The sequence below is a fragment of the Fukomys damarensis genome, unplaced genomic scaffold, assembly GCF_012274545.1.
Source record: "Fukomys damarensis isolate Sample0158 unplaced genomic scaffold, DMR_v1.0_HiC HiC_scaffold_23, whole genome shotgun sequence".
Lineage (NCBI taxonomy): Eukaryota > Metazoa > Chordata > Mammalia > Rodentia > Bathyergidae > Fukomys > Fukomys damarensis.
Genome location: NW_022900935.1, coordinates 51,087,314 through 51,112,346, shown reverse-complemented (window position 1 = coordinate 51,112,346; position 25,033 = coordinate 51,087,314). Strand labels below are relative to the sequence as shown.

Sequence of the window (25,033 nt, the reverse complement as noted above, 5' to 3'; positions counted from 1 at the left end):
TCCCCAGCTTTACAAGCCTTGAGGAAAGCCTGTGCCATGACAGTAGTGCCAGTGTGAAAACACATAGGCGTCTGGTTGAAAGACATAAGGGCTTTTTAAATGAATCGTGTGATTTGACCGCCAGTGTTGGGTTAACACCCAATTTGGGTGTTGAATGTCCAGCAAGTAGCAAAATCAGCCTTATGTTGTAAGTTCTTCATAGAAGACAGTTGGCTGTTTGTCCCTGCGACCAAATACTTGACACACACAGCGTAAAGGAGGAAAGGTTTATGCTGGCCCGTGACTTCGGAGGTTCCAGCTGGCTCCAAGACAGAAGCATCATGGGAGAGGAAAGCTGCCTACCTCACGGCAGCCAGAGGTGGAGAGAGTTGGGAAGAGACGGAGAAGAGAGATACCCTTCCACGGGGGTCCCAGTCACCAACACCCTTCCACTGGGCCTCGCCTCCCAGTAGCCCATCCAGCTGTGAACTCCTCATGGGTGAGGTCCGTGCTCTCCTGATCCATTTGCCTCTGAACACATGAGACTGGGGGGACATTTTCCGTCTCAGCCAGAATAGTCTTGTCACCCAGCAGGTTTGCCTCTGAACACATGAGACTGGGGGGACATTTTCCGTCTCAGCCAGAATAGTCTTGTCACCCCTGCAGAGCCCCTGCTCTGGACGTCCTTCCTCCGGCCTGTCAATAAGCCTCACCTCTGGTGTTCGGCGCACGCTTCAGGCCTCCACCTGGAAATTCTGTTCCCAGGATCTGCTAAGTGCTGCAAAACGTCGTGGCAGCTTAACTCGCAGTGTCTGGGGTCAGGTTCCCTAGGTGTCAAGGGATTCTCGTAGAGGGTCTGCATGGGGTGGGCGGGACGGGGGAGAAACTGAACTCCAGGGTCCCGTGGCCGATTGCTGTGTCCCAGCTGCCAACGTTTACAATAACCAGTGCCTGGCAAAGGGATCCAGGCCCAGACCCCAGCGCTCGCCAACGCTACAAAGAGAGGTGACCAGGGCATTAGCTTTCTTCTAGCTCCTCCTGTTAGCAGAGTGCCGCAGTCCTGCAGGTGCCTCTCTTCAAAGTGCTCTTGCCCTTCATCTTCAGTGTTGTCAGCCCCCTTCGTTGGAAAACGCCCCTGCCGGACCCAGGGAAGAGGGTGGCCCACACCACGCCTGTTTTTAATCTGGCTTGAGCGGGACCCACAGGGTCACTGGAAGTGGGACAACCTGGCGCTGGGTGGAAAGTGGGTTGGGAGAAGGCTTTTATCCTAGTTGATCTGTTAACCATTTTCTTCCAGAGCTGCCTGCAGGTCGATAGACCTCAGCAGTGAGTATTAACTTTCTGCCCCCAAAGAATCCAGCAACCAATCTGGTTTTGTAAAAGTGTGTTTCTCCTATTAGCAAGGGTTTAACCTTACCTTTTGTAAAATAGTAACTGAACACTCCTGTGCTGAGGTCCCCTTGGTTCCTGCTGGAGCCTGCTTCTCAAAGGGCCCTGAGCCACCTAGGAGATGTTTTCTTGAACTCGTTTCTTTCTAAGTATGAGGTTGGGGAGGGCAGGGTGGACTGGTGAGAGGGGTTTTGTTTGTACCCTTTTCATCTTTATTCTGACCCAGCGATTAGGGTCTTAACTTGGTGGACGTTGTCACAAGCTTTTGAAGCGGTCCTTCTTGGTTGGCAATCAAGGGGCTGTTGCAAATCTTTCAATTTTGGAACCAGGTATTGCTTTCCTGCTATACACTCCCATCCTTTTAGGAATTTATTGCATTTTGCTCTGCTTTTATCCCAAATAGATTTGTTCTACCAGTTATTTTTACCCAGGGCAAACACCGAGCTCTGTATCTGAAAAGCAAAGCCACCTGCCAGCCACAACCAGGTGCATGTTGCATTTCAATATTGTGTCAAGATATACCCATGATCTAAGAATAAAACTTCCCAAGAGGTCAACCTGATCTTCCAGAAGGCTATCCCCAGGACAGTGGACAAAAATCAATAATCAACAGCACGTTAGACCTGAGACAGTCCTACGTGTGCAGGGGTGGAGCTCTTAGTGCGTTAGATATGAGCTGGATTCCTACCATGCCATTCGGTATCTTGCAATGTGTGTCAGGTCTTGGGCTTCTGCTGGGCCATGTAGGGAACAGATCACCAGGCAGAGCAAGCCCCTGTCCATTTATCATCCTGTGAGGGAGATGGACATTGACAACGAATCCTACCCATAATTCGCTGCTGCTGGGCCAACCATTATAACAGAAACTAAAGGTGGAGCAAGAGGCACACACTACTGGGTCTTAGTTATCCAGTAATGCTTAGAGCTGTTTAAAGATGCAGGAATTGTCCAGTACAAACTCCAGCTGGAAGCGAATGTAGAAGGCAGGTCTTTCAGGTTCAGTAGCTGAGCTGGAGACATCTGCCAGCTGTTAGAAATGCTAGGGTCGGGGTGCAGTATCAGTCAGAGCTGGCTTCAGAGGCCACTTAGGGAGGTGATGACAAAGCCACAGGAAAAAAGATGGCTTCCAAGAGGTCAGAATCTGGGAGACCATCTGCACCAGCCTTTTCTCAAAGCTTGGTACCTCCAGGCCACTGGGCTGTGATAGTTGTAAGAAGATGGCTGTTCCCCCGTGGGTGCCGCTGTCTCTGTCCTGCGGTGGCCCTTGAGTGGCTCAGGGACGGGGGCCCCAAGAGAATTCCCTCCCCAAGCGTAGCAACTACTGCGGCCTGAGCGGGCTCCTCTCCGCACGTTCCTTGCACATCCCTGGCTCTCCATCATGGACTCAAAGTGTGGGCCTCTGGCTGTCCACAAAGCGTTTCCAGGGCTGGCCACAACTGCATGAAGAGTCTGTGTGTGTGGTTTTTTTTTCAGCTTTAATTGAGTTTATTGGTACATTTTAGGGATACAGTACAGTTACATTCATTGTTGGGACCTTGTACCTCTATATGACAGGTCTTGATTCTCATTTTTCCCCCTTGTCCCTGCCCTCCCTTCACCCCCTCCTCCCCTCCCCATCTACAAACACTTTATTTCCATCTTTTCATTATCTCACATTTTTTTCTTTTCCCTTACTACCCTTCCCCTACCCGTCCCACCTTCCCTACACCTTTAACTCCTTTCTTCCCATTTCTAAATGTCAGTAATCTTATTAGGATCTTCTGTATTATTGCAGATTATTCACACCAGGGAAACTATTCGGTATTTACACATGTGTGCCTTATTTATTTCAGAGTCTGTGTTTTAACAAATCCCCAGGACCAGCCAACCCCACACCCAGCGGCAGAGTGAGAAGCACAGGTCTAGTTACCACCTCGGTATCCGAGCCTGGCACACTCAGCCTCCCGGACAGAGTGTGGTGTTGGTGGCTTGCAGATTATTCACACCAGGGAAACTATTCGGTATTTACACATGTGTGCCTTATTTATTTCAGAGTCTGTGTTTTAACAAATCCCCAGGACCAGCCAACCCCACACCCAGCGGCAGAGTGAGAAGCACAGGTCTAGTTACCACCTCGGTATCCGAGCCTGGCACACTCAGCCTCCCGGACAGAGTGTGGTGTTGGTGGCTGCCACACCCGTGTGAGCTCAGGGCATGGTCAGTGCCCATCGCAAGCAGCTGGGCCCTGCTACACACACTGCCCTTCTGGCTGGCTCAGTTCAGAAATTGTGCTTCGGCCGGGACCCAGGGTTCCTCCATGGAATTAGCAAGTTCCCTCGTCTGTTCTGCTTCCCTCTCTTACTTCTCTGCCGTTTTAGGGACTTGGAGGGAGCATCAGAAAATAAAACAGCAAAAGCCCCTTTCACTGAGGAAGGAAATTCAAGTAAGACATTAACATTAGTACGATACTGTTATGTGAACTCTAAACTTTAATCGGATTTCATCGGTTTTTTGATGTCTTTTTTCTGTCCCAGCAAGTAAGAGGATATCACATAAGACACAATGATCACACTTCTGTAGTCATCTCCAGAGTATGGTCATTTCTTTCTCTCTCCTTACTTTTTGTAACTTTGATACTTTAGAAACTGGCCAAGAATTTTGTATAGTGTCCCTCAAGTTTGGGATTATCTGCTGCTTTTTGATCATTAGACTGGAATTTGGTTTGGGGGAGAACAGCACAGAGGTGCACCCCTCTCACCACATCGTATTGGGGTACACAGCATCAACCCGACTAGTCTGGAGAGGCAATCATTTACTGTTCTATATTCTATTCTTTTGAAGTCAGTCAGTAGACCAGCCCACATTCAAAGGGAGTGAGATAAGGCTTTACCTCCTAGAAGGAGGAGTATCAAGGAATTTGTAGGCATAACTGCAGTCATTCCAATAATTAATACATATTTTTGGAGAGGCGCTTGAGCCTATGCGAGTATTCTGTTTACTCCTAAGATTTGCCCACTGGGTTTCGACGTCTACCGGCAGATCCTGCCTGCAACCACTGTTACTGTAATATTCTTTTGGTGATTTTTCTGTCTCTCATTCCTTTTGTGTTTATTACATCTTCCTTTTATTTAATCACTTGTTTATATCAGACTGGACTCATGGATATTTATCTGAATTCTTTTGTTTATTTGTTTGTTTTGAGACAGGGTCTTGCCAATTCAGGCTGGCCTCAAACTCACTGTGTAGCCCAGGTGGACTCAAACTCAGGGATCCTCCTGCCTCCGTCTCCCAAGTGCTGGGATTACAGGCGTGCACTGCTACTCCCGGCACACCTTTATCTTATTCTTTGGTTGGGAGGTGTTTTAAAAATAGGAAAACGGCCTCTCTGTGTCATGTAAGGGGAGGTGGAGAGGGAGAGTTTAGATTCTGGGGCAGAGTGGTGGGGGAAAGCTTGGGAAGGTCAGTTTGGATGTCGAGAATTTGAAGGCTCTCCCATTAATTAGCTTTTGTCTTCTCCTTCAAGGTGTTTCCTGAAACAGCAAAGGGAAATTGACTCGGGGGAATTTTAATTTTACTGGACAAAATTCTTGGCCCCTGGAGTAGGGTTTCTGGATGCCAGCACTATTGACATTTTGGCCAGATAATTAATTGCGATGAGGGGCAATTGTGTGGAGGGTATTTAATGGCATCTCTGGCCTCTGGCTATAGGTGCAAGGAGCACCTCTCCTGTCCCCCCAGCAGTGCCCACCACAGTGTCTCCAGGCCTGGTCAATGTCCCCTGAGGAGCTAAATCACCTCGCCTGAGAACCATTGGTCTGGGATGATATACGCAATCCTGGCAATCCAAAAGGTCCTTGACCATTACCTTTGAACATTGAGACCATGACCTTCGCATGTTACTCTGCTGTAGTGGGGGCTAAGCTCCTCCCCCTGAGCCCTGCACGCCGCCGCCGTTGGTAGAGGGAGGCCTCACTTACTGGGCACACTGGTGGTTCTCTTAGCACGCAAGCCAGGTGAATAAAGAGGAAATGGGGTTCAGGTTTGCTGAAAGTCTAAAATGGTTTTTAAAAGCGTTGCCGTGTTTATATCCTAGCTTCATGGTGGAAGGTTGTTTTGCTTTCTCTGTGGTTTCTGTGTGGGCTGCTAGAGGCAACTTGGTTGTTATGACAGTCGGGGACACAGAAGCTCTTCTCACAGGTTAGTTTCTGAAAGCCCACTTGTTCTAAATCCAACACGATGCCTACTGGGCTGGGTGGGAATTGGTTGCTGGTAAAGTTGTTCCCTAAGACAGCTGCGGGGACGCCTGGGGACTTCACTCCTTTCTCAGCGCTCACTTTACTATTCAAAGGTGCATTTTGGCCTCGTTTTTTTTCTCCTTCACTGAGTTTTACCAGACATTGCTATTTCAAACTTAGCAAAGGTGACAGACTCAGGAACAAGGCCGAGGCTCAGGCTGATGTGCCCTGTGTGGCCACCGGTGCCACCTGTCGGCGACTGGCAGAACTGATGCCTTTTGCTACTTGGGGGCTTTGTTGATTACAGAGGTGTAAGCTGGCAATTGAGAACCTTTTTTCCACTTGGGGAGGCTAGGATTGTCAGGACTGGGGAGGAGTGGAAGGGACTAGGGTGTGGGTTTGCTTTGTTGGTCCTTATCAGAAGTCAGATGGTGCCAGGAATCTAAAACAAATAATTTTAGGAGAATTTCTCAAGGTACTCACTGGGATACCCAGTAGGACCTAAAATCCATTAGGAATCAATTGGCAGTTAAGGAATTGGGCTTTGGGAAGTTAACGGAGCAACAGACAGCTCTCTAAACAAAACAAAACAAAAAAAGACACACAAAAACAGTGTCTTTCATAGAGTTAGCATACAGTCATTATTTATGGAATTTGAGTATTGGAACAAAATAACTCCTCACTCTCATCAAAGAAACTAAGACAACAGGTGTGCAAAATAACTATTGCGGTCTATCTTCAAGTGCTTTTTCAAGTTCAGGACAATTTATTTCTATACCAATTCACTGAGGCCATTGTATTCTGTGCTTTTTGATGACAAAACAGATTCCCAGAGACTAAGTTTTATAGGTCTATAAATGTGATTGATAATGAGAGGTACAAGCCAGGTTTGGGGTCCTTTCAAAATCTCTGAGAGACCAGCACTGTCAAGGGGGAATCCGTGCAACAGACGCAGGATCAGCTTCCTCTGGGAGCTTGTCATCTGTGCGGGGTCTCAGGCTCCTCCCTAGACTTTCTGGATCTGAGTCTGCACCGCAGTAAGAGTCTCAGATGATGCTTTTGCATGGTGAAGTCTGAAACACAGGTACCGCCTCCGACATCAGGCTCGCGGAGCTGCCCATCTTTGATGGAGACGCGGGCTTGCATTTTATTTTACCCTTTGTAGATGGCATGCTGGCCTGGCTGGGACGACCTGCATCCAGGGCCTGAGGCCTCCCACTTCCTTGAGAGTTCTTCATGCCTCTGACTGAAGAGAACTCAGCTCCCCTCATCCCTCTAAGATCTCACTCATTGCTAGCAAAGTCGAGTGTTTCTTGGCCTCAGTTTCTGGGTACTTCATGGTGTAGACACCAAATCCAGGGCTGTGTGCTGCCGCTGGGGCCATCCTGGTGAGAGAGATGGTGGTCAGTGTCGGGTTAACCCAGGGCATTCACTTTTGCTTGGCTTCCGAGACTCCTGCTTTGCTTCTAGTCCAGCAGTTGCTTATACTGGAAAATTGAGAGGCAGGAACGTTTTTCTTCCCTGAATAGAAAGTACTCAGTAAATGTTTGTTTTTGAATTTTTGAGTGAAATTAAGGCCAGGTGGGTATGTGGGAGGTGTTGGCACTATAGGAGGCTTCATCCCAGCTGGACTTGGCTTTAGTCGGGGGCCCTTCAGCAGGAGGACGCCCTGTTCTTCCGTAAAGGCCATCCGTTATCTTTCTCAAGGAGGCTTTGTAGATTGTCTCTTTTTAAGAATTTAATTGATTGATTGATTGATTTTGGTGCCGGGGCTTGAACCCAGGGTCTCACTCATGCCATCCAAGTGCTCTGCCAGTGAACCACACCCCCAGCCCCTAGTTCATGTCTTAGCCATCTGTTGCTACTACGAGGGCCAGTCAGTCAGATCTTTTCGAAACCTAAGTTAAGTTTGGGCAGTGCCTAAATGAGACACAGCGGTCCCTGTTCAGTCTTTTTGAGAATGCCCTGGGCCTTGGCTTCTTTTCCACTCCTTCTCTATTGTTTCCAACAAGCCCCCTTTGATGGAGGACCTCTGGAGAGGGGCAGATTCGTTTCCGTTTCTGTTTCTCCCTTTCTCTAAGCTCCCCTCCACCACCTCCTGCAACGGCTTCCAAACTTCCTCCCCAAAGGAAAACAAGCAAAACTTTGACAAACAAGGGAGGCTTGTCCCCACTGGTGAGATCCCCTGAAAGGATGGCACCGGGGAAAGGGTTTCTGTGGCCCCCTTTCTTCTGGAAGTGTTGGGAGGTCTCTGAGGACCCCACCTGGAGAGACTGCAGTGCTGATTATATGCACAGAGGCCTTTCATTGGAAGCCATGGTCCAAAGACCTTGCCAGTGCTGTCATTCCTGGGAATTCAGAGAGTTTGAAAGGACCCCAGACTGGCCTTTCTTCAGTCTCTTTTCGCAGTGCTCCTCTCCCATCCCCCGTATTTCTCCTCTGTTGCCCACAGCAACCTGCCCCTCACAGTTGGTAGCTCCATGTGGAGGGAGAAGGCCTTGGTTACCTTGGTGTTAAGCGACCAGAGCTATTTATCAGAGCCACACAGAGAAACAAGTTTCTCTGAAAACAAAATCTCTGGGCTAGACCACCTTCCCCATTTAGCTTGCTGCTTCCCAACATACTTTTGTGAGAGTCTCATTCTCTGCTAGCCGGAGATACCAAGACACAGCCTGGCCCCAGCTCTCCAGCTCTCCAGGCGTTTGTTTACCAACAGTGCTTTGTAAATTCCTTAGCACATTTCCTCCTGTTCACACCTTCCATGCACATTCACGTAATCAGCAGGCCCCTTCCACAAGCCAAGGTGTTACTGCACGGGCTGCCTCCCACGGCGCCCATACCCGAGAGGGGAAGAATTAAACGTCTTGCCAATGGCCATCCATGTGGACCAGGGACCAGGCTGTAATATTTTTCTCTTTTTCGCTCTTTACCATAAGAACAGGTTCATCAACAGGATGCGTCAGAGTCGTCATGGAAACAAGTTGTTAGCTACACTAAGCGACCCATCCTTAATGGGGAACCATCCTTAATGGGGAAACGGGTGGCCCTTCCATCAGTTTACAAAAGAGCAGAAGAGGATTTGATTCCTGATACTCTCGTGCTTCTCTTGAACCTCCGTTTGGAGACCTTTCTGCCTCCTTGAGTACTGTGACTCGCATCTGAGCTAAGGACAAGACAGCAGGACACTGAAAGAGACCGAATCAAAGATCATGACCCTTTCATTTGGAAAGGGAAACATGGAGGAATGCTCATCCTTATGCCCTGCCTCCTGCTCTCCGATTGTATGGTCCCTTCAGCTGCCCAGGACTGGCGCGTTCCTTGAGATATTTGTCAATGACGTGAGAAGCACGCTTTGAGTGAAGGCGTTTTCTTCTGCACTTCATTTCTTTTTCAATGGTTTGCCTCAGTACTTTTCTTTAATTAATACTGTTGATGCTCACTGATGAATAATTCAGAGTCATACAAGCAACAGATGTCAGAGGACTCAGAATGACTTTCCCTGAATTATTTATTATTTCCAAAAAAGTAACAGGTTTGTTCAACAAGTAATTGGCAACACAGATGTAGATCAAGGTTTGTCAGCAGGCAACAGGGTCTCCTGCATCTTCCCTTTCAGCGCTTGTTAGTATCCAAGACTGGGGCTGTGGGTGCTACCAGTGGTAAAGCACTTGCCCAGCCTGTGTGAGGACGTGGGTTCAAACCCCAGCGTTAAAACAACGACAACGACAGCAAAACCCCAAACCAGTGCCTCGGCGGTCATTTATTCATCGTATTACTGACAAGCTGGAATCTTGTTTGGTTTCCAGGTTGTCTATGAATGATGAATAGAAATGGGAATTGCTCCAGAAGTGCAAGTAATCGATGCAGCGTTGTAGGTAGCTCTCAGACATGACTTCATGCGAAAAGAGCCAGAAAGAGAGGACAGCTTTGTGTGCAAGGACATATTCAAAATATATAAACAACTCCCCACGAAAAGAGACTAGAGACCTAGAAGGAAAGACATTTCCAGAATTTTTTTTTTTGTACCAGGGGTCGAACTCAGGACCCTGCCCTGGTGAGGCAGGCAGTGGCACCACTAAGCTAAATCCCCAGCCCTCACATATCTTAAAGTTTGTGTACATGAGTTGTCTTTGCGGTGTTGTTCATGACAGAATTTTTAAAAATGGAAAAAAAACCCTAAAGCCCAACAAGGAAAAATTAGTTTAATAAATTCTGGTAGATCCAAGCAATGGAATACTATACAGCCATGAAACGAGACATATTTTTTTATTTGGAAAAGTAACAACATTAAATAGAAGGTGATATTAAATAAAAGAGGTTATAATCTAGCATGATTTCATTTCTGGAGAAAAAAATGTTTATGTGGCTTTCTGTAAGCTTGAGAAAAGTCGAGAAGGAACTAACACAAAATATTCATATTAGTTATTTAGGGATGTAGGACCAAGGGTGCCTTTTCTTCTGCTTCACATATTTTCTCATCTTCTGCCCTGTAAATATGCATGTGTTAGTCATAGTAAAAGGTCAAGCTGCTGAGCAAGACACCCAGCAGTACTGTGATTTGAAGAAAGGAGTCTCTCGCATTTAACTGAATGAGGGAGGTGTTTTAGGTGGGCCAGTGGCTCTGCTCCATCTGGATTTGTGCGGGCCCAGGTTCAGGTTTCTCTCGCCTGTGGCTTCTCCATTCACTGGGGTCTTCTCAGCCTCTAGATGGCTGAGGCAGAGCTGAGGGGGGCTGCAGCTGTCCTGAGAAGGGAGAGAGGCCGCGGGAGAGGCATATTTATCACCTCAAGGCCCTGGTCCCCAAGTGGCCCGTATCGCTTCTGCTCCTGTCCCTCGGCAGGGACACAGCCCCGTGGCTTGTCCTCACTGCCAGTGGCACTGCCGGGTGGGAACAAAGCCCCAGGAGGACATCTGTGTGACTCAGCTAGGAAAGAAGAAGAACATGAATTCTGTTGGGCCATCTTCAGACTCTGCTAACAGTGTCACCTGTATGATAAAAATAATACAAACACTTAAGGCACTAGAGTTATAGGATAGATGTCTTCCGGGGGCATTTCTTGTAGGGGTGAAGCACACAGTGTGGGAACTGCTCTTCCAGGGAGGGAAAATCTGGTTGACAAATGCCAAGGACCAGGAGAGCAGACAGAAGGACATGGAGAAAGTTGCCGAAGGTCCTGGACTACAGGCTTATTTGTACTTTTGGAAGAAGTGAAACTCCTTGTGTTTTGTGGCATTTTGGGGTAGCGATGACTGCCCATTACACTATACAGGAACTGAATCATATTTGCCTACTGACCAAACAGTTTTAAGCTCTTGCTGATTTTCATTTTGTTTCTATTTACTGTCATTATTTGTTTAATATGTAGTGATATTTAATACAAAGTATCTTGAAAGAGCTAAGGTTTTATTGTTGTTGTTGCTGTTGTTGTTGTTTTCTTTTTTGTTTTTTGAGACAGGGTTTCACTATTTAGTTCAGGCTGGCCTTTCACTCAGTGTGTAGCCCAGGCTGGCCTTGAATTTACAGCGATCCTCCTGCCTCAGCCTCCCAAGTGCTGGGATTACAGGTGTGAACCATCATGCCTGGCTAGAGAGCTAAGATTTAAAGGAAGCTCTTGACTTCATAATGTAAGGACTATCTTTTAAATTAAAATGTATAAGCATGGCTTTACAGTGTTTTAATCCAGTCATCTCAGGACAGGCATTTATTTCTAGAGTTATGATTATGATGATTACTATTATTGCTACCAGGGATCAAACTCAGGTGCCACTGAGCTAAATCCCCGGCCCTATTTCTGTACTTATTTTGACAGCAAAGCTAAAATATGTTAAAGAGATTTATTTCTCTCAGACAGGAATTTAACTAACTTCAGTGTATTGTTAATAATTAGACAATACATTATCTGCACAATTGGGTTAAATTTTGTATATCTTTTGCCTTGCATCAGACTTTTCAGCTCTGTGAAGTTTATGTTAATAAAACTGAAAGTTTTTTTCTGGTTTTATGCATAAACCTTTTGAAAATCAAGAGGTGGAATTTGGTCTCTTTAACCCACCTGGGATGTTGTCCCTTAAAACATAGTGGTTTAGGGCTGGGGATTTAGCTCGGTGGCACCAAGCCTGCCTTGTAAGCACAAGGTCCTGAGTTTGATCCCTGGGCGGGGGGTGACCAACATAGTGGTCTATACATCCTTTATATGGTGTCTCCCTACTATTCCTCGAGATGCTATAAAATATTTGAAGAGAAACATCAAGAATCATTTGGTGCTTTTGTGATCCTTTCAGGAAAGTCAGGTTTGGGGAGCCCCAGGTGTCAAGAATTATTGCAAATGAAACATGGATTTGAAAACCGCTGTTTCGTAAATTGTGCTTATTCTAGAAATGACGATTTCTACAGCTGGGAACGACATTAAAATTAGAGTGATCTATGGTAGTTGTTGCATCTTGCAGGTGAGGAACTGAGACGAGGAGAGGTCAGGTCACCCGTTAGAGTCCCAGAGTTCACCTGTGGCCAAATTAAGACTTGTGGCTCGGACTTCTGTTCTCTGGTCTCCTGGCCCCATGCCCTTGGCTGGTGCCTGCTGTGCCATAGGTGTGAGGGCTTCAGGCTGGGGTGAAGTATAAGTGACAGCCCACTCCTCTCTGGATGTTTTGCCTGCTGAACATCTGCAGGGAAGATGAGAGGCATCTCTTGATTTATATTCATCATAAACCCACTTCAGGCAGAAATGGGATTTGCAGCCAGTTCTGTAGGAAGTTTAATAGCCCAAACATCTATAGATAAAGGAATTTTTGCCAACTATTCCTCAAAATGCTAAGAAGTGAAATCCCACTGTTTCTTATCCTGTATGCTCTTTTTCATAATTGGATTAAATTTTGCCTACCTTTTGCCTCGCACCAGGTTTTTCAGCTCTGTTGAGTTCATCGAGGATGAATTGCCACTTTGAGGACATCGTTCATTCTGGTTTAATAATTACAAAAATTTTGGAGATGTTTTATGACTTGTAGGTTTATTGATTTCAAGGACTATAAATCTGTCTGCCCATCTGTCTGTAAGCTTGCATTGAAGGCCTGGCTTGGTAGCTAACAAGTCTTGGGAATTCATACTATGATTTGTTTTGTTTCGTTTTCTTTTCTTTTAAATTTGAAAACCATATAGATGTTAATTTTTGAAAAGTGGCTCTAGTTGTCACCAAAGGATAAGAAGTTCTATGATACAGCCAGCACAGTTGGTTAACACATGGTAGCTATTGTTTCATTATCCCTGCTAATCGTTTTCTTGCCTTTGTGTTGGGAATGATACTCCACTCAGAGAGCTGTGGGTGATTCCTGCTCTAACTTTGCCTCATTAGATTCTGTTAAGCTTGCCGTCTTTTGTAGATAACTTCTTTTTTCTTAATTCCCAGATTAAAAGCATAAGCCTGTTGAAATGTTCTGTTGTTCTAAACTGGGACCGAGCTGTCTTGACATCACATCTCATCTTTACTGCAGTCACCAGATAAGCTGATATAGTTCTCTTGGGGTTGCTGTCGTTGTTAATTTACATTTGACCTTGTTCTGAAAAATAGTTAAGGCAGTGGAGCCCTAATTTATTTAGAACATGCTGGCTCTCACTTTGCCAGTTAGCCTGGATCTATAAAAATATTCATCCAATAACCTGAAGAAACAGGGGAGAGAAAATAGGGGAACTTGAGAAGTGGAGGAAGACCGCAGAGTTGAATGTCACCCTTAAATACCAGAGCTTCTTTTGACTCTTGGCCATTTTACCAAAAAAGGTGGTTATCGTTAGTGTCCCTACCTTACAAATAAAGGAAGTAGAAGACAGAGAGGCTGGGCGACTTACCTGGTGAGGGGTGGCAGAGCCAAGATTCTAACCCGAACAGTGTATCGTAGGGTGTTCGTTCCTAGCCACTTGGCTGTGTGTCTCATTACGTATCTGATGGGTCCTTTTCCTGGTGGTCACCACACCCGTGGGACTGTTTGTCCTAGGCGTAGTGGGAAGCATGCGGAGCGTGCTGGAAATCATAGCTGCTTACACTTTCATCTGGATTTGTGGATTTTCTAATAGGATATCTGCCGGACTGTGGGCTAGACTGGCGTCCGATAGCTGTTCAGGCCTGCCGGTGGGCGTAGTAGTGGAGAAGAACTGACGTGCCAAGTCGGCCTGGAACGTCAGGAGGAGAAGGACACTGGCGTTACAGGGAAATATTATTAAAGATGGCTCTTCAGATGTCAAGAGGGAAAAGATGACTTCTTAGGAAAAGAAAAAGAAAAGCAACTGCTGTCGTACAGTGTGAACCAGGAGCCAAAGGATGGCTTTTGGAGGATGGCTTGAATGCATTAGATTAGTCTGCAACGTGGATTAAGGGACTGTGGGATTTAATAACTTGTGTATTAAGGAATGGACGTGGAAATGTTACTCTGTCATAAAAATGTAACCGCTCTCATTGAAGGTAGGAGCGGTGTTACAATTATTCTTTTAGTGATGCTTCCGGCTTGCATCAAATAAAATATCGAAAGTTGCAACTGATGAAACCGAAACTACCTATGAAGGTAGTTAAGCACCAACTTCTGTTGCTACTGGTTTTTATTGTATTTTTTCTGAAATGTACTAAGAAAATTCTTCTTTTACATAATTTATGGTCGTGCTGCCGTTTGAATGTGCCAAAAAATGTTCTGAGTGTCCTGGCAGTGTGTTGGAATATAGTAGATTATCTTAGTCTTGGGCTATATCTATAATGAACAGTCAGTATATATTGGTGATAGTGTTTATTTTATGAGCTGAATTCTGTCCTCTGGGCAAAGAAAGGAATAGGCTGATATATGGCATATGATGCTTAGCATGCCTTTAATGAATAATGGTAGAAAAATATACCATTCTTTCCTGCTCCCACAGCAAGTCTTTGTGTAGTTTTGCAAAGCTTGTGTCTGGCTGCAAAGTCCAGATAGGAGATGACAGTGATCTGGGGTGGTACCAGTATCCTGCTGGAATACTGCTGGCTGCATATCCTGCGGCCCATCTCATGGTTCCGGGACTTTGCAGAAATCATGAAGCGTGAGTAGTCATCGTAAGCAATGGTGTCCCCTCCCTGCAGTACTGGGGATTGAACCCAGGACATCGCACATGCTAGGTAAGCCCTCTACCACTAAGCCACATCTTCAGCCCTGGGTCTTCTCCTTTCTAACCAAGGATAAGCAGAACGGGCAAGCACACGGCTGGGAGGAGGAAGGAAGGGTATGTTTTGAACCCAGATGCATAATGCGGAGTACAGTTGACTGAACTGTGTCTAAGCATTTGGAGTGATGGGGTGGGGAATTAGGAGCCAGCCTTCCCTCCTACCCTGCAGGCAGTCTTCTCAGACTTCTCATATTCCATGTTGGAAAATATTGTAAAACTCATTCTTAATAGCTATCTAAGAAAGAAAACCTCCGGGATTTAACTCAGTGGTGCCGCCGCCTGCCTCCCAAGTGCCAGGCCCTGAGTTCTATCCCTGGTACCAAGAAAAAAGAAAAGAAAAGAAAGCCTAAGATATAAGTACTTGTTAGAACTTTATCACAAAAAGAATCACACCCTTTAAGTTAGATCCCCCTCAATCACCATGGACAAAAACCATTTCCCTTTTCTGTCATTGCTCAGGTTTCAAAAACACTTTTTATTTTGCAAAATGATGTCAAGAAAAACAAGTGAGTATTTCCGGGTCCATCTGAGCTCAACAGGATGCCCTAGCGAGAGGCACTTCATCCAACTCCTGGTGAAAAATCGACTCCTGGCAGAACTGTTAATTTGCAAACTCTGGAAAGAGGAGTTTAAATGTTTCCAGCTGCCAAACTTGGGACTTCACGGTGAATCATCAGGACAGACTTTCTAGGCCAAGTGTGAGCCCTGCTCCGGGGCCACCAGTCTGAGGCCAGAGGAACGTGACGAGTTTATTTAGATGCCTGGCCAGAGTTCTGATGCCTGGGCCTGGGCTCCTCAGTGAAGGAGAAAGCTTACTCCCTTGAAAGGCCTGGATTACCGAGCAGCTCCAAAGGGCCACTGCAGGCAGGATTTTCTCCTTGCTGAGGTTTTTCTTAGCATCTAAGATACTAAGCAAAAAGGAAAGAAAAGATGAAAGATAAGCCCCTCTTTCAAAAATATAGTTGGGTCAACCCATTAAAGAGAAAACCAGAGATTTCTAACCTAATAAATAAGTGGCATTACTTCCCTGGGGAACTGCAAGAGGACTCTGTGATAAAGTTGTTTGGGAACTGAGCATCAGTTGACTCATGCCGGGCCTGGAGCACTGTGGAATTCACCTTGCGCTGCGTGCTGTGAACGCAGAGGTCTGCCAGCCAGCCTTCTGCACACCCCAGGGAGTGGCAAGGCTCTGGCTCCCTAAGTCTTTCTCATGCCAGCCAGTCCTGCCAAGTAGATTCCACTGGCCAGGCTGTGTCAGGCACAGACATCAGGCCTTGCGATTTCACAGGTGACACATCTGCCTTGGGGACTTTGTCCTCAGTCATCTTCACCAATACCCGAGGGAACTTGAGTGACAGACAGCCACGCATGAGCCCTATTTCTTGTTCAATTTTTGAAGTTGAAGTTAAAAAAATTCTAATAACCACCTTAACCATTAAAAAATTTTAAATAAAATTTTCCATCTGAACCACTCTGAAGCGCAGAGTTCATTGGCATTAAGGATATTCATATTGATGTTCTGTAACCAGAACCATCCATCCAGAGAGTAATTTCTGTCTTCCCAAACGGCAACTGTACCCATTAAACAATAACCACCTAGGGCCTCTACCCTAGGGACCTCCTCTTCTCAGAATCATTCAGAGTCTCTCCCTTGTTCTGGCTTACTTCACTTAGCATCGTGTCCGTAAGGTTTATCCACATGCCAGCATGTGTCAGAATTTCATTCCTTGTTAAGCCTGAATAAGAATTCCCTTTTCTAGTTTGCCACATGTTGTTTATCCATTCGTCCTCGGTGGACACTCAGATTGCCTCCTTTTGGTTATTGAATGTCCGAGTCTGAGTTTCTCTTCTTTGGGGTATCTGCTCCGAATTGGAATTGTTGGATCGCATAGCAAGAGTTTTTTGTTGTTGTTGTTGTTGTTGTTGTTGTTGTTGTTGTTTTCGTCGTCGTTGTTTAAGAAGAGTATCCTGAGGGCTGGGGATTTAGCTCAGTGGTTCCCGCGCCTGCCTCGCAAGTGCATAGGGCCTGAGTTGGATCCCTGGTACCAAAAAAAAAAAGATTATCATGAGAATCTTGAGAGTGTGAGATGAGATTGCAAGTTCTGCCTCCTTCCCTCTGGCTGTGGCCCGTGGGCCTTGTTACTCACGAGCCTAGTGGGAAAGGGAGGCCATGACTGAGCCAAGTTCACCCACACAGAACTTCTTAGCTTGACCTTACCTCTGATTTTCCCCATGACACGCATAGAGTTTGACAGAATAAACTGAAGGTGCAGTCATATAAGGGACTCCTACCTTTCCTTTTTTTTTTTTTTTTTTTGCAGACTACAGTTTGGAGCTACACTACAAGACTATTGTAGCTAAACTCAGAAATCAGTGATGCTTCACATGAGAATCACCTGGTTGCTCGTTGATGACCTCACCCCTAGAAATTTTGATTTAAGCCAGGTGTGGTAATGCAAACTTGTAATTTCAGTGCTCGGGAGGCTGAACCAAGAGGATCACCATGAGTCCTAGGCCATCCTGGGCTACATAGCAAGACTGAAACAAAAAATTCTGACTGAATTTGTTTGAGGCCTGCCTTGGGTATAGGAAATTTGGGGAAGTCTTCAAGTAAATCTTATGTGTATTTACCTGGGTCCCATTACCAAGGTGAATGACTGGACCAGAATATTTTCTCTGTCTCTTTCTTTCTGCTTATTTCTTTAGAACATGCCTATACATTTTATAGGTAATTGTAAAGACTTAGAAATAGCCAGGCATGGTGGCACACACGTATAATTTCAGCACTCTGGGAGGTTGAGTCCAGGAGGATCAGAAGTTTGTGGCCAGCATGAGCAATTTAGGGACTCAGAAAGACCCTATCTCCAAAAAGAATAAAGCTCAAGCTCAAGGATGTAACTCAGAGCAAAGGCCGTGGCTTCAATCCACAGTACAAAAACAAAAGCAAAAAAGACTTGTAAATAGGCTTTTTTGGTTGGTTTTACCCTGAGCAACCCTACCCCCATCCTGAGTTGTTGCTGCTGTTATTTGTTTATTGGTTTTGCTTTTGGCTTTTTGAGACAGGGTCTCACCCTGTAATTCAGGCTGGCCTTGGACTCTTTATGTAGCCCACGCTGGCCTTGAACTTACAGCGATCCTCCTCCTGAGTGCTGGGATTACAGGTGTGAGCCACTATGCCCAGCTCACATCCGGTTTAGTTTTTTGAAAAAAAACATTGCATGATGTCATTTGGAACTGCAAACTTGAAGACCTGTGTTCCACTATTGTGTATATTATTATCTTAACTAAGGATGATGGATGTCTTCACTTGTCAGGATCTTAGGTTTAAAAAAAATTTTTTTTAAATCCTGGCTCTAAAATTAAAACACATATCAGCAAACCAGTTAGAAGAATGAAATGAATGATAGTTTTAAAATGTCCCCTGGCTCTTATACCCTGTGACTGTGTGAATGAACAGGTGGCTCTGGTGGGGACTGAGAGGGGCATCATCCCCTTCCAGCTTCCGGTGTTAATGGGATGTGGATAAGAAGCCCCCTGGGGTGCTACGGGAAGTCTTGGGTGCACCAGAAGCAGGGCAGTTCTGACCTGGAAATAAAAGGTTATAAAATAAAGATCTTAGCCCGGGAACTAGCACAAAGAATCAACAAATGGGATCTCATCTTATTAAAAAGCTTCTGCACTGCAAAAGAAACCACCAACAGAGCTAAGAGACAACTTACAATGTGGGAAAATACTTTTACCAGCTGCTCCTCGGACAAAGGACTATTATCTAGAACATATAAAGAACTCAAAAATATCAGGCCCCCAAATGTAAAGACCCGATTCAGAAATGGGCATCTGAAATGAACAGACATTTCTCAGACAAAGAAGTAAAAGCAGCAAATAAATATATGAAAAAATGTTCAACATCACTGGTCATTCGAGAGATACAGATGAAAACAACACTGAGATTCCACCTAACCGCAGAAAGAATGGCTGCTATCAAGAAATCAACCGAGAACAAACTTGGCAGGGTTGGGGGAGAAAGGAACCCTTCTCCATTGTTGGTGGGAGTGCAGACTGGTGCAACCACTTTGGAAATCAATACGGAGATACCTCAAAGAGCTGAGACTAGAGGTTCCATTTGATCCAGCCATCCCTCTGCTGGGTATCTTTCCAAAAGAATGAAAAGAATCATACCACAGTGATATATGTGCACCCATGTTTATAGCAGCACGGTTTGTAATAGCTAAAGCTTGGAAACAGCCCAATTGCCCATCAACTGGAGACTGGATAAAGAAGATGTGGTTTTTCTATAAAATGGAGTACTACTCAGCCATAAAGAATGAGAAACTAGAGACATCCATAGGAAAATAGATACATATTGAGGCCATACTCTTAAGTGAAATGAATAAGACACACGTGTAAATACCAATTAGTTTCTCTGGTGTGAAAAACTAAAAGTGTAAATGAGATCCAAATTATATGAGTGATACTGTGAAATAGGAAGAAAAGGGCTAAAGGAGTAGGGGAAGTGGGAAGGGTAGGGGAAGGGAAAAGAAAAAAATATGAGAAAAGAAAAAAAAAGGAAACAAAGTCTTTGTAAATAGCAGAGGGTGGAAGGGGTGAAGGGGGGACAGGGGTATGGGGAAAAAATGAGAACCAAGACCTGTCATGTAAAGGTACAAGAGCCCCATGATGAATCTAACTGTACTGTATACCTAAAATGTACCAATAAACTCAATGAAAAAAAACAACCCCAGCCTCACTGCTGTTTGTTCCTAAGGGTTCCCTGTAAGGTGTATGTGCCTGATGCAAAAAATAAAAATACAAAGTACAAAATAAAATAAAAAGATCATGAAGGAGTTAATAAGAAGGAGAAATACGCAGCCAGGGAGGTGGGGAGAGATTGTCAGGGGAGTGAGCACAGCAGGTGTCTGGTTCCAGTGGGGCCCAGGCCTTCGTCACCAGGAAAACTGTAACCGCTGTGCACTGCCCTGCCCTCCTTGAGCGGGAACTCCTTCAGACTTTACACGTCCCTCCTCCTCTGGTACTCTTTGAGGAATGCGAATGGTGCACCTCCTGATTAACAGAGTTACTGCGGTTGGGTCAGAGTACCAGGAGGACTAGGTGTAGAAAACCAGAGAATGCAGTCTTGCCCCGGGCACGGCATTTCACTTCCGCGGTGACTTGCTAGGCCCTAGGGAAAGCAAGAGGGAGGCGCCTCCGCCCGACAGGCTCCGCTCTGGGACCCGGAGCCCGAGCCAGGCCCTCGCGTGTGGCCGCCGGTGACGCAGGCAGCCGTGTGAACGCGGCCAGCGCTGCAGCTGGGGCGCAGGACTCTGGGCAGTGCGTTCCCAGGAACCCACAGGACGCCAAGGACCGTGATGCAACCCAGATCTGCCAGATGTGGGAGCCGGCGTGAGTCACGCTGGGCGGTTGGTTAAGAAATGTGCCCTGGGTCATCTGAGCGCTGGGCACAGGCCGCCCCCTTGCCGTCTGGGCTTAGAGGAGACTTCGACTGCTCACACCAGGAACCCCCAAGTTCACTAACATCTGTCAAAAATTACAGCCTGGTTCTCGGAGCTGAGCCCAGCCGGATGCTCTCTGGTTTGTCATTTGTTCAAGGATTTCAGTTCTTTGGGTAGCAGGGAAGTCAGATAAGAAAAGCTATGTGTTAAGTAGCTGTGAGGTTTTGGTACATTCTAGTAAGATCAGAGATGGGGTGAGATATTGTGAGAAGCCAAAAACTCTGCCGGCTGCATGCCAATGAAATGACTAGAATAGTAGTCCTTTTTTTATTAGATGTGTGCCTCATGGAGAATAACAAGTGTATTTCTGAGAAGTTATAAAATGATCTGTAAAACGTTCCTTACTATTTGGGTGTAGTGGTGCATATCTGTAATCCCAGCACTCAGAGAGGCTGAGGCAGGAGGATCACAAGTTCAAATCCACCCTGGGCAATTTAGTGACTTAGTGAGACCCTGTCTCATAAAATAAAATAAACATAAATAAACAAAAGAAGGGTTGGGATATAGTTTAGTGCAAAGGCTCTGGATTCAATCTCTAGTACCACAACTGACCAACCAAACAAATTTCCTTCCTGACCTGTAACATAACAGTGAGCAATATATGTATGTGTATTGTGGGTAGATTTCACACGCAGGCAGCTGTGGATGGTTGAATAGCGGCCCCCAGAACAGACCCTCCCCAAAGCAGCCAGTATCATCTTATTTGGAAGGAGGGCTTTGCAGACATATTTCAAAAAACCGAAGATGAGATCATCCTGGACCACCTGGGGGGCCCTAAGTCTAATGATAGGTGTCCTTACCACTCGACGAATAGACAGACACGCAGAGAAGACCAAGGGAGCAAGGTGACTTCAGCAGCCCCTGGAACTCAGGAGGCCCCAGAAGCTGGAGGAAGCAGGAAGTGGATCGAGGACGATGGACCTGCTGACACCTTAATTTCTGACTTTCGGCTTCTAGAACTTTAAGAGAGTAAATTTCTATTGCATTAGTCCACCACATTTGTGGTAATTGAGTGTTTGGTATAGAAACGAATACAGTAATCCCACCCAGGTCAGGAGACACAATGCTACCAACACCCCAGAAACCACCACGAGAGCCACTCTTGTTTCCCAAACCACTGTCCTGACTTCCAACCCCGCAGACAGGTTTTACACCCTCCACACATCGTTAAATGGCTAACACCTCACATTGCCTGGCTCTGCGTGCCAGGCCCCTTCCCCTCAGCACCTGGTGCAGTGTGTCCCCGAGCCTGTGTGTGTGGTGGTTTTCACTGCCGAATACGCTCACCCATCCATAGCCATGGCTGTAGTTACCGCTCAGTGCAGTCTGAAAACACAAAACAGAAAATTCCAGAAGTAAACAATTAGTAAGCTTTAAATAACGAATATATTATTATAATTGTACTATTTTATTATTACGGTTATGGTCTTTTGGTGCCTGATTAATCCATTGTATCATTGGTGTGCATGTGTAGAAAAAACACGGTGTAGATAGAATTTAGTACTATCCAGTTTCAGGCATTCACTGGGGATTCATGGACATATTCCCCACAGATGGGGGATACACATAGCAGCATGTCTTAAAGAGCCTCTTCCAGGGCTGAGCAGGCATTAGAGCTCACCAATTTCTGGGAATCAAAGAGGCTGGGCTGCTGACTGTGAATTTTAAATATCCTTAACCCATCGCTGGAAAGATGAATGGCACAGCTGTTGGAACCTCCATCTCGAGTCTCGGAAATAAATTTGCATCTTTTAAGAGCTCCAGTTTTAATTCTCCTTCCCAGCTTTCAAATTTTATGCTGTCTAACTTAGGATGCAGGCACATGATATGCCGTCTTTCTAAATATCCTGCTTCGATACGTGTGTGGAAATTGTGCCAGTGTGGCAGAAAGGACTAGATTAAAATCCAGGGTCCCCAGCTGTCTAGAGAGGAGCTGCTTCTGGTTTGCCCGACGCCCTAAAATCTTTGTGGAGGTGGGGGATGGTGGGTCCGAACTTGAAGTCATGGAACGGGGGTTGGAAAGGAGAGGAAGGTAAGGTAACTGCATCTCAGAAGGCTGTTTTCCCAAAAGATCCAAGATGGGTGTGCGGAGGAAGCAGCTCAGCTGTCATTGTGAAAGACGTCGTTGTCTTCCCAATACAAAGGCAATGCACTTTCCTTACAGAATGGGAAAAATACAAGCGCACCAGAAAATACCCACTAACCTGATCCCCTCGGTTAACCATTGTTGAATATATTTACGCACACAATTGCCTATCCAGACATTTTTCCCATGCAAACATTTTATTTCTGTAGTGCATATATATTCATTGAATGCCTGGGGACATGGTACAAATGAAACGGAACCACCCCCATCCTGGTGGTGCTGACCTTCACAAGGGGCTTATATATACCACGTGTGTGGTGCTAAAGTGAGATTGTAGGGCACGTGCTTTTTGTCAACAGCTTTTTTTCCCCAGTAAACAATGTATGCAGCCCTCACTCCATTGCATCCGATATAATTTTTTGTTTTGTTTTGTTTTGTTTTTTGAGACAGGGTCTCACTATGTAGTTGAGACTGACCTGGAACTCACTAGGTAGCTCAGGCTGGTCTCGAACTCACAGCGATCCTCCTGCCTCAGCCTCCCGAGTGCTGGAATTACAGGCGTGTGCCACCACGCCTGACTTACTCTGATATAACTTTTATAGACCTGTCAGTGGACAAAACCAGAGCTAAAGCCCTGGTGGTGTTGCTGGCTGGTGGTATCCAGCAAAGTCTGAGACGGTGACTGCTCTGTCAGCCCCAATCCCTGCGGGCCTGCAGAAATCAGAGGACCCCTTGTTGACTTGCACTAGCGAGAAATAAACACCGGCTACCCTGGGCAGAGGAGAAAGTGTCCTTTGCTATAATGCTAGTTAGCTATGTAAAGAAGTTTGTCCAGCTCACAGAGCTAGCTGCTCACAGGCATCGGAGTCTACATCAGGTCAGGTCTGGTGAGGGCCCTTTCGGTTGTAACACACGGTGCAGAGCAATGGTGAGAGCTTGTGTTCACGTCTGCATGTGGGACTCAGCTCAGGCTTGTTTGACAACTCATTCCAGAGAGAACTCAAGTGACTGACAGTTGGTCACATAAGGACCGCCCACTAGGCCCCGCCTTTCAAAGCGCCCACCTCTCAGCGTACCACAGGGAGCCCTCAGCCTCCAACACATGGACCCTCCGGAGACAAACCGTAGCAGAGGTCTTGGGGTCGTTGTTACAAAGCATCTCTGGCCAGTCCTGACCAGTACAGCTGCAGATACGACGCTGATGCAGCTTAAGGGAAGAAAATATTTAGCAACTATTGTGTTGCCATGCTGATATTAACAGGATTTTTTGTGAAGACATACAGGATTTTTTTTAAATTTATTTTTATTTTTTTGGTACCGGGGATTGAACTCGGGTCCTTGCGCTTGCAAGGCAGGCCACCGAACCGCTGAGCTAAATCCCTGGCACGACATACAGGATTTTATATGAAGACATGTAACAGAGTTTTCTATGAAGACGTAAAATCAGGTCTTAAAAGACACTGTGAGCTGGACGTGGTGGTACAGACCCATTATCCCAGCTCTCGGTAGGCTGAGGCAGAAGGATCACCGCGAGTTTGAAGCCACCCTGGGGTATATAGTGAGTCAAATCCAGTCTGAATGACATAGTGAGACTCTGTCTCAAAAAACCAAATACATGCACACATACATAAATGGTACTGTGAGCCAGGGGTGGTAGTGCAGGGATTACAGAATCCCAGCATTTGGGAGGCTGAGGCAGGAGGTCCATGAGTTCGAGACCAGCCTGGGCTACAGAGTATGACCGTGGCTTTAAAAAAGAGGTATGTAGAAGGCAGGCGGGGCTACATGACTGCTAAGACCCTCGGGGTGGTCTCTCAACATGGACACATCAAGTTCAACAGCTACTCACAAAGCCAGCCTACCTTCAATGAGCTAAGGGAATCAGGGGAGAGACTATAGTGCCCGCTTGTAGAGTAACAAAAAGATACATTGAAGAAGGCACAAAGGAAGATTTGCCTTATCACCCAGCCTCCTGCCTGGGGCAGGAGACAGAATGAAGTCTCCCCACCTTAGGCAGGAAAGGTACTACAGAAATGTCTCTGAATGTGGGAGTTCATTTTTGACCATCTTTCATTTGATTATGTCCTACTACTTTTTCGTACAATTTTGGAACTTCTAAAATACAAATGAATTTTCAGCGTTGCTGGGAATTGAATTCTGAGATGCAAATGTTGCTGGAATTACAGAGCAGGCTTTTGGAGCACCGCGGTGGAGCACAGCTTGAGTTGGAAAAAAGAAACAACTTGCAAAACATCACCTCACTGACAAACTCGCTCGAGAGGGAGCCGTTCCCCTCCTCCCATTATTTTTTCTTCTCATTTCCTCTGATTTAACGACAAATTCTTTCGGGCAAGAATTCCTCCATGGAAATTATATGAAAAATATTTTTAGCCCTCTAGCTACATGACCAAATATGCAGCTTTTGAAGTGGTCCAAGAGGCCGGTGAGCCCCATGGGTGCTGTCTCCCGAGCTGAGTCAGAAAGGCTGCGCTGGTCTTGCTGGAAACTGCACTGTGCTGGCTCCTTAGTCCCCTGGATCGGGAGCCCTGGTCCTCTTGTGCCGGCTGTGGAACAGTCAAGTCGACAGCCAGCTCAGCGCTTGAATTCCACTGTTCCGGTCTAGGGGAACCCCTGGCTCTGGAGAGCATGGGGCACTCTGTCCCAGGCTGGTTTCCACCCT

General features: G+C 46.1%; 1 protein-coding gene across 4 annotated transcripts in view; it reads left to right on the top strand.

Moving 5' to 3' along the window:
• Pitpnc1 (phosphatidylinositol transfer protein cytoplasmic 1) overlaps window positions 1-25,033 on the top strand; it is a 229,247-nt gene that overhangs the window by 33,002 nt on the left and 171,212 nt on the right. The window contains exon 1 of one of the 4 annotated variants that reach the window (XM_010616793.3): window positions 17,097-17,202. The exons of the other annotated variants lie outside the window; for them this stretch is intronic. Coding sequence (XP_010615095.1) covers window positions 17,134-17,202 — 69 coding nt within the window. The 5' untranslated portion in view covers window positions 17,097-17,133. Of the gene's footprint in view, window positions 1-17,096; window positions 17,203-25,033 lie in introns of those variants that run through there. 4 annotated transcript variants of the gene reach the window in all.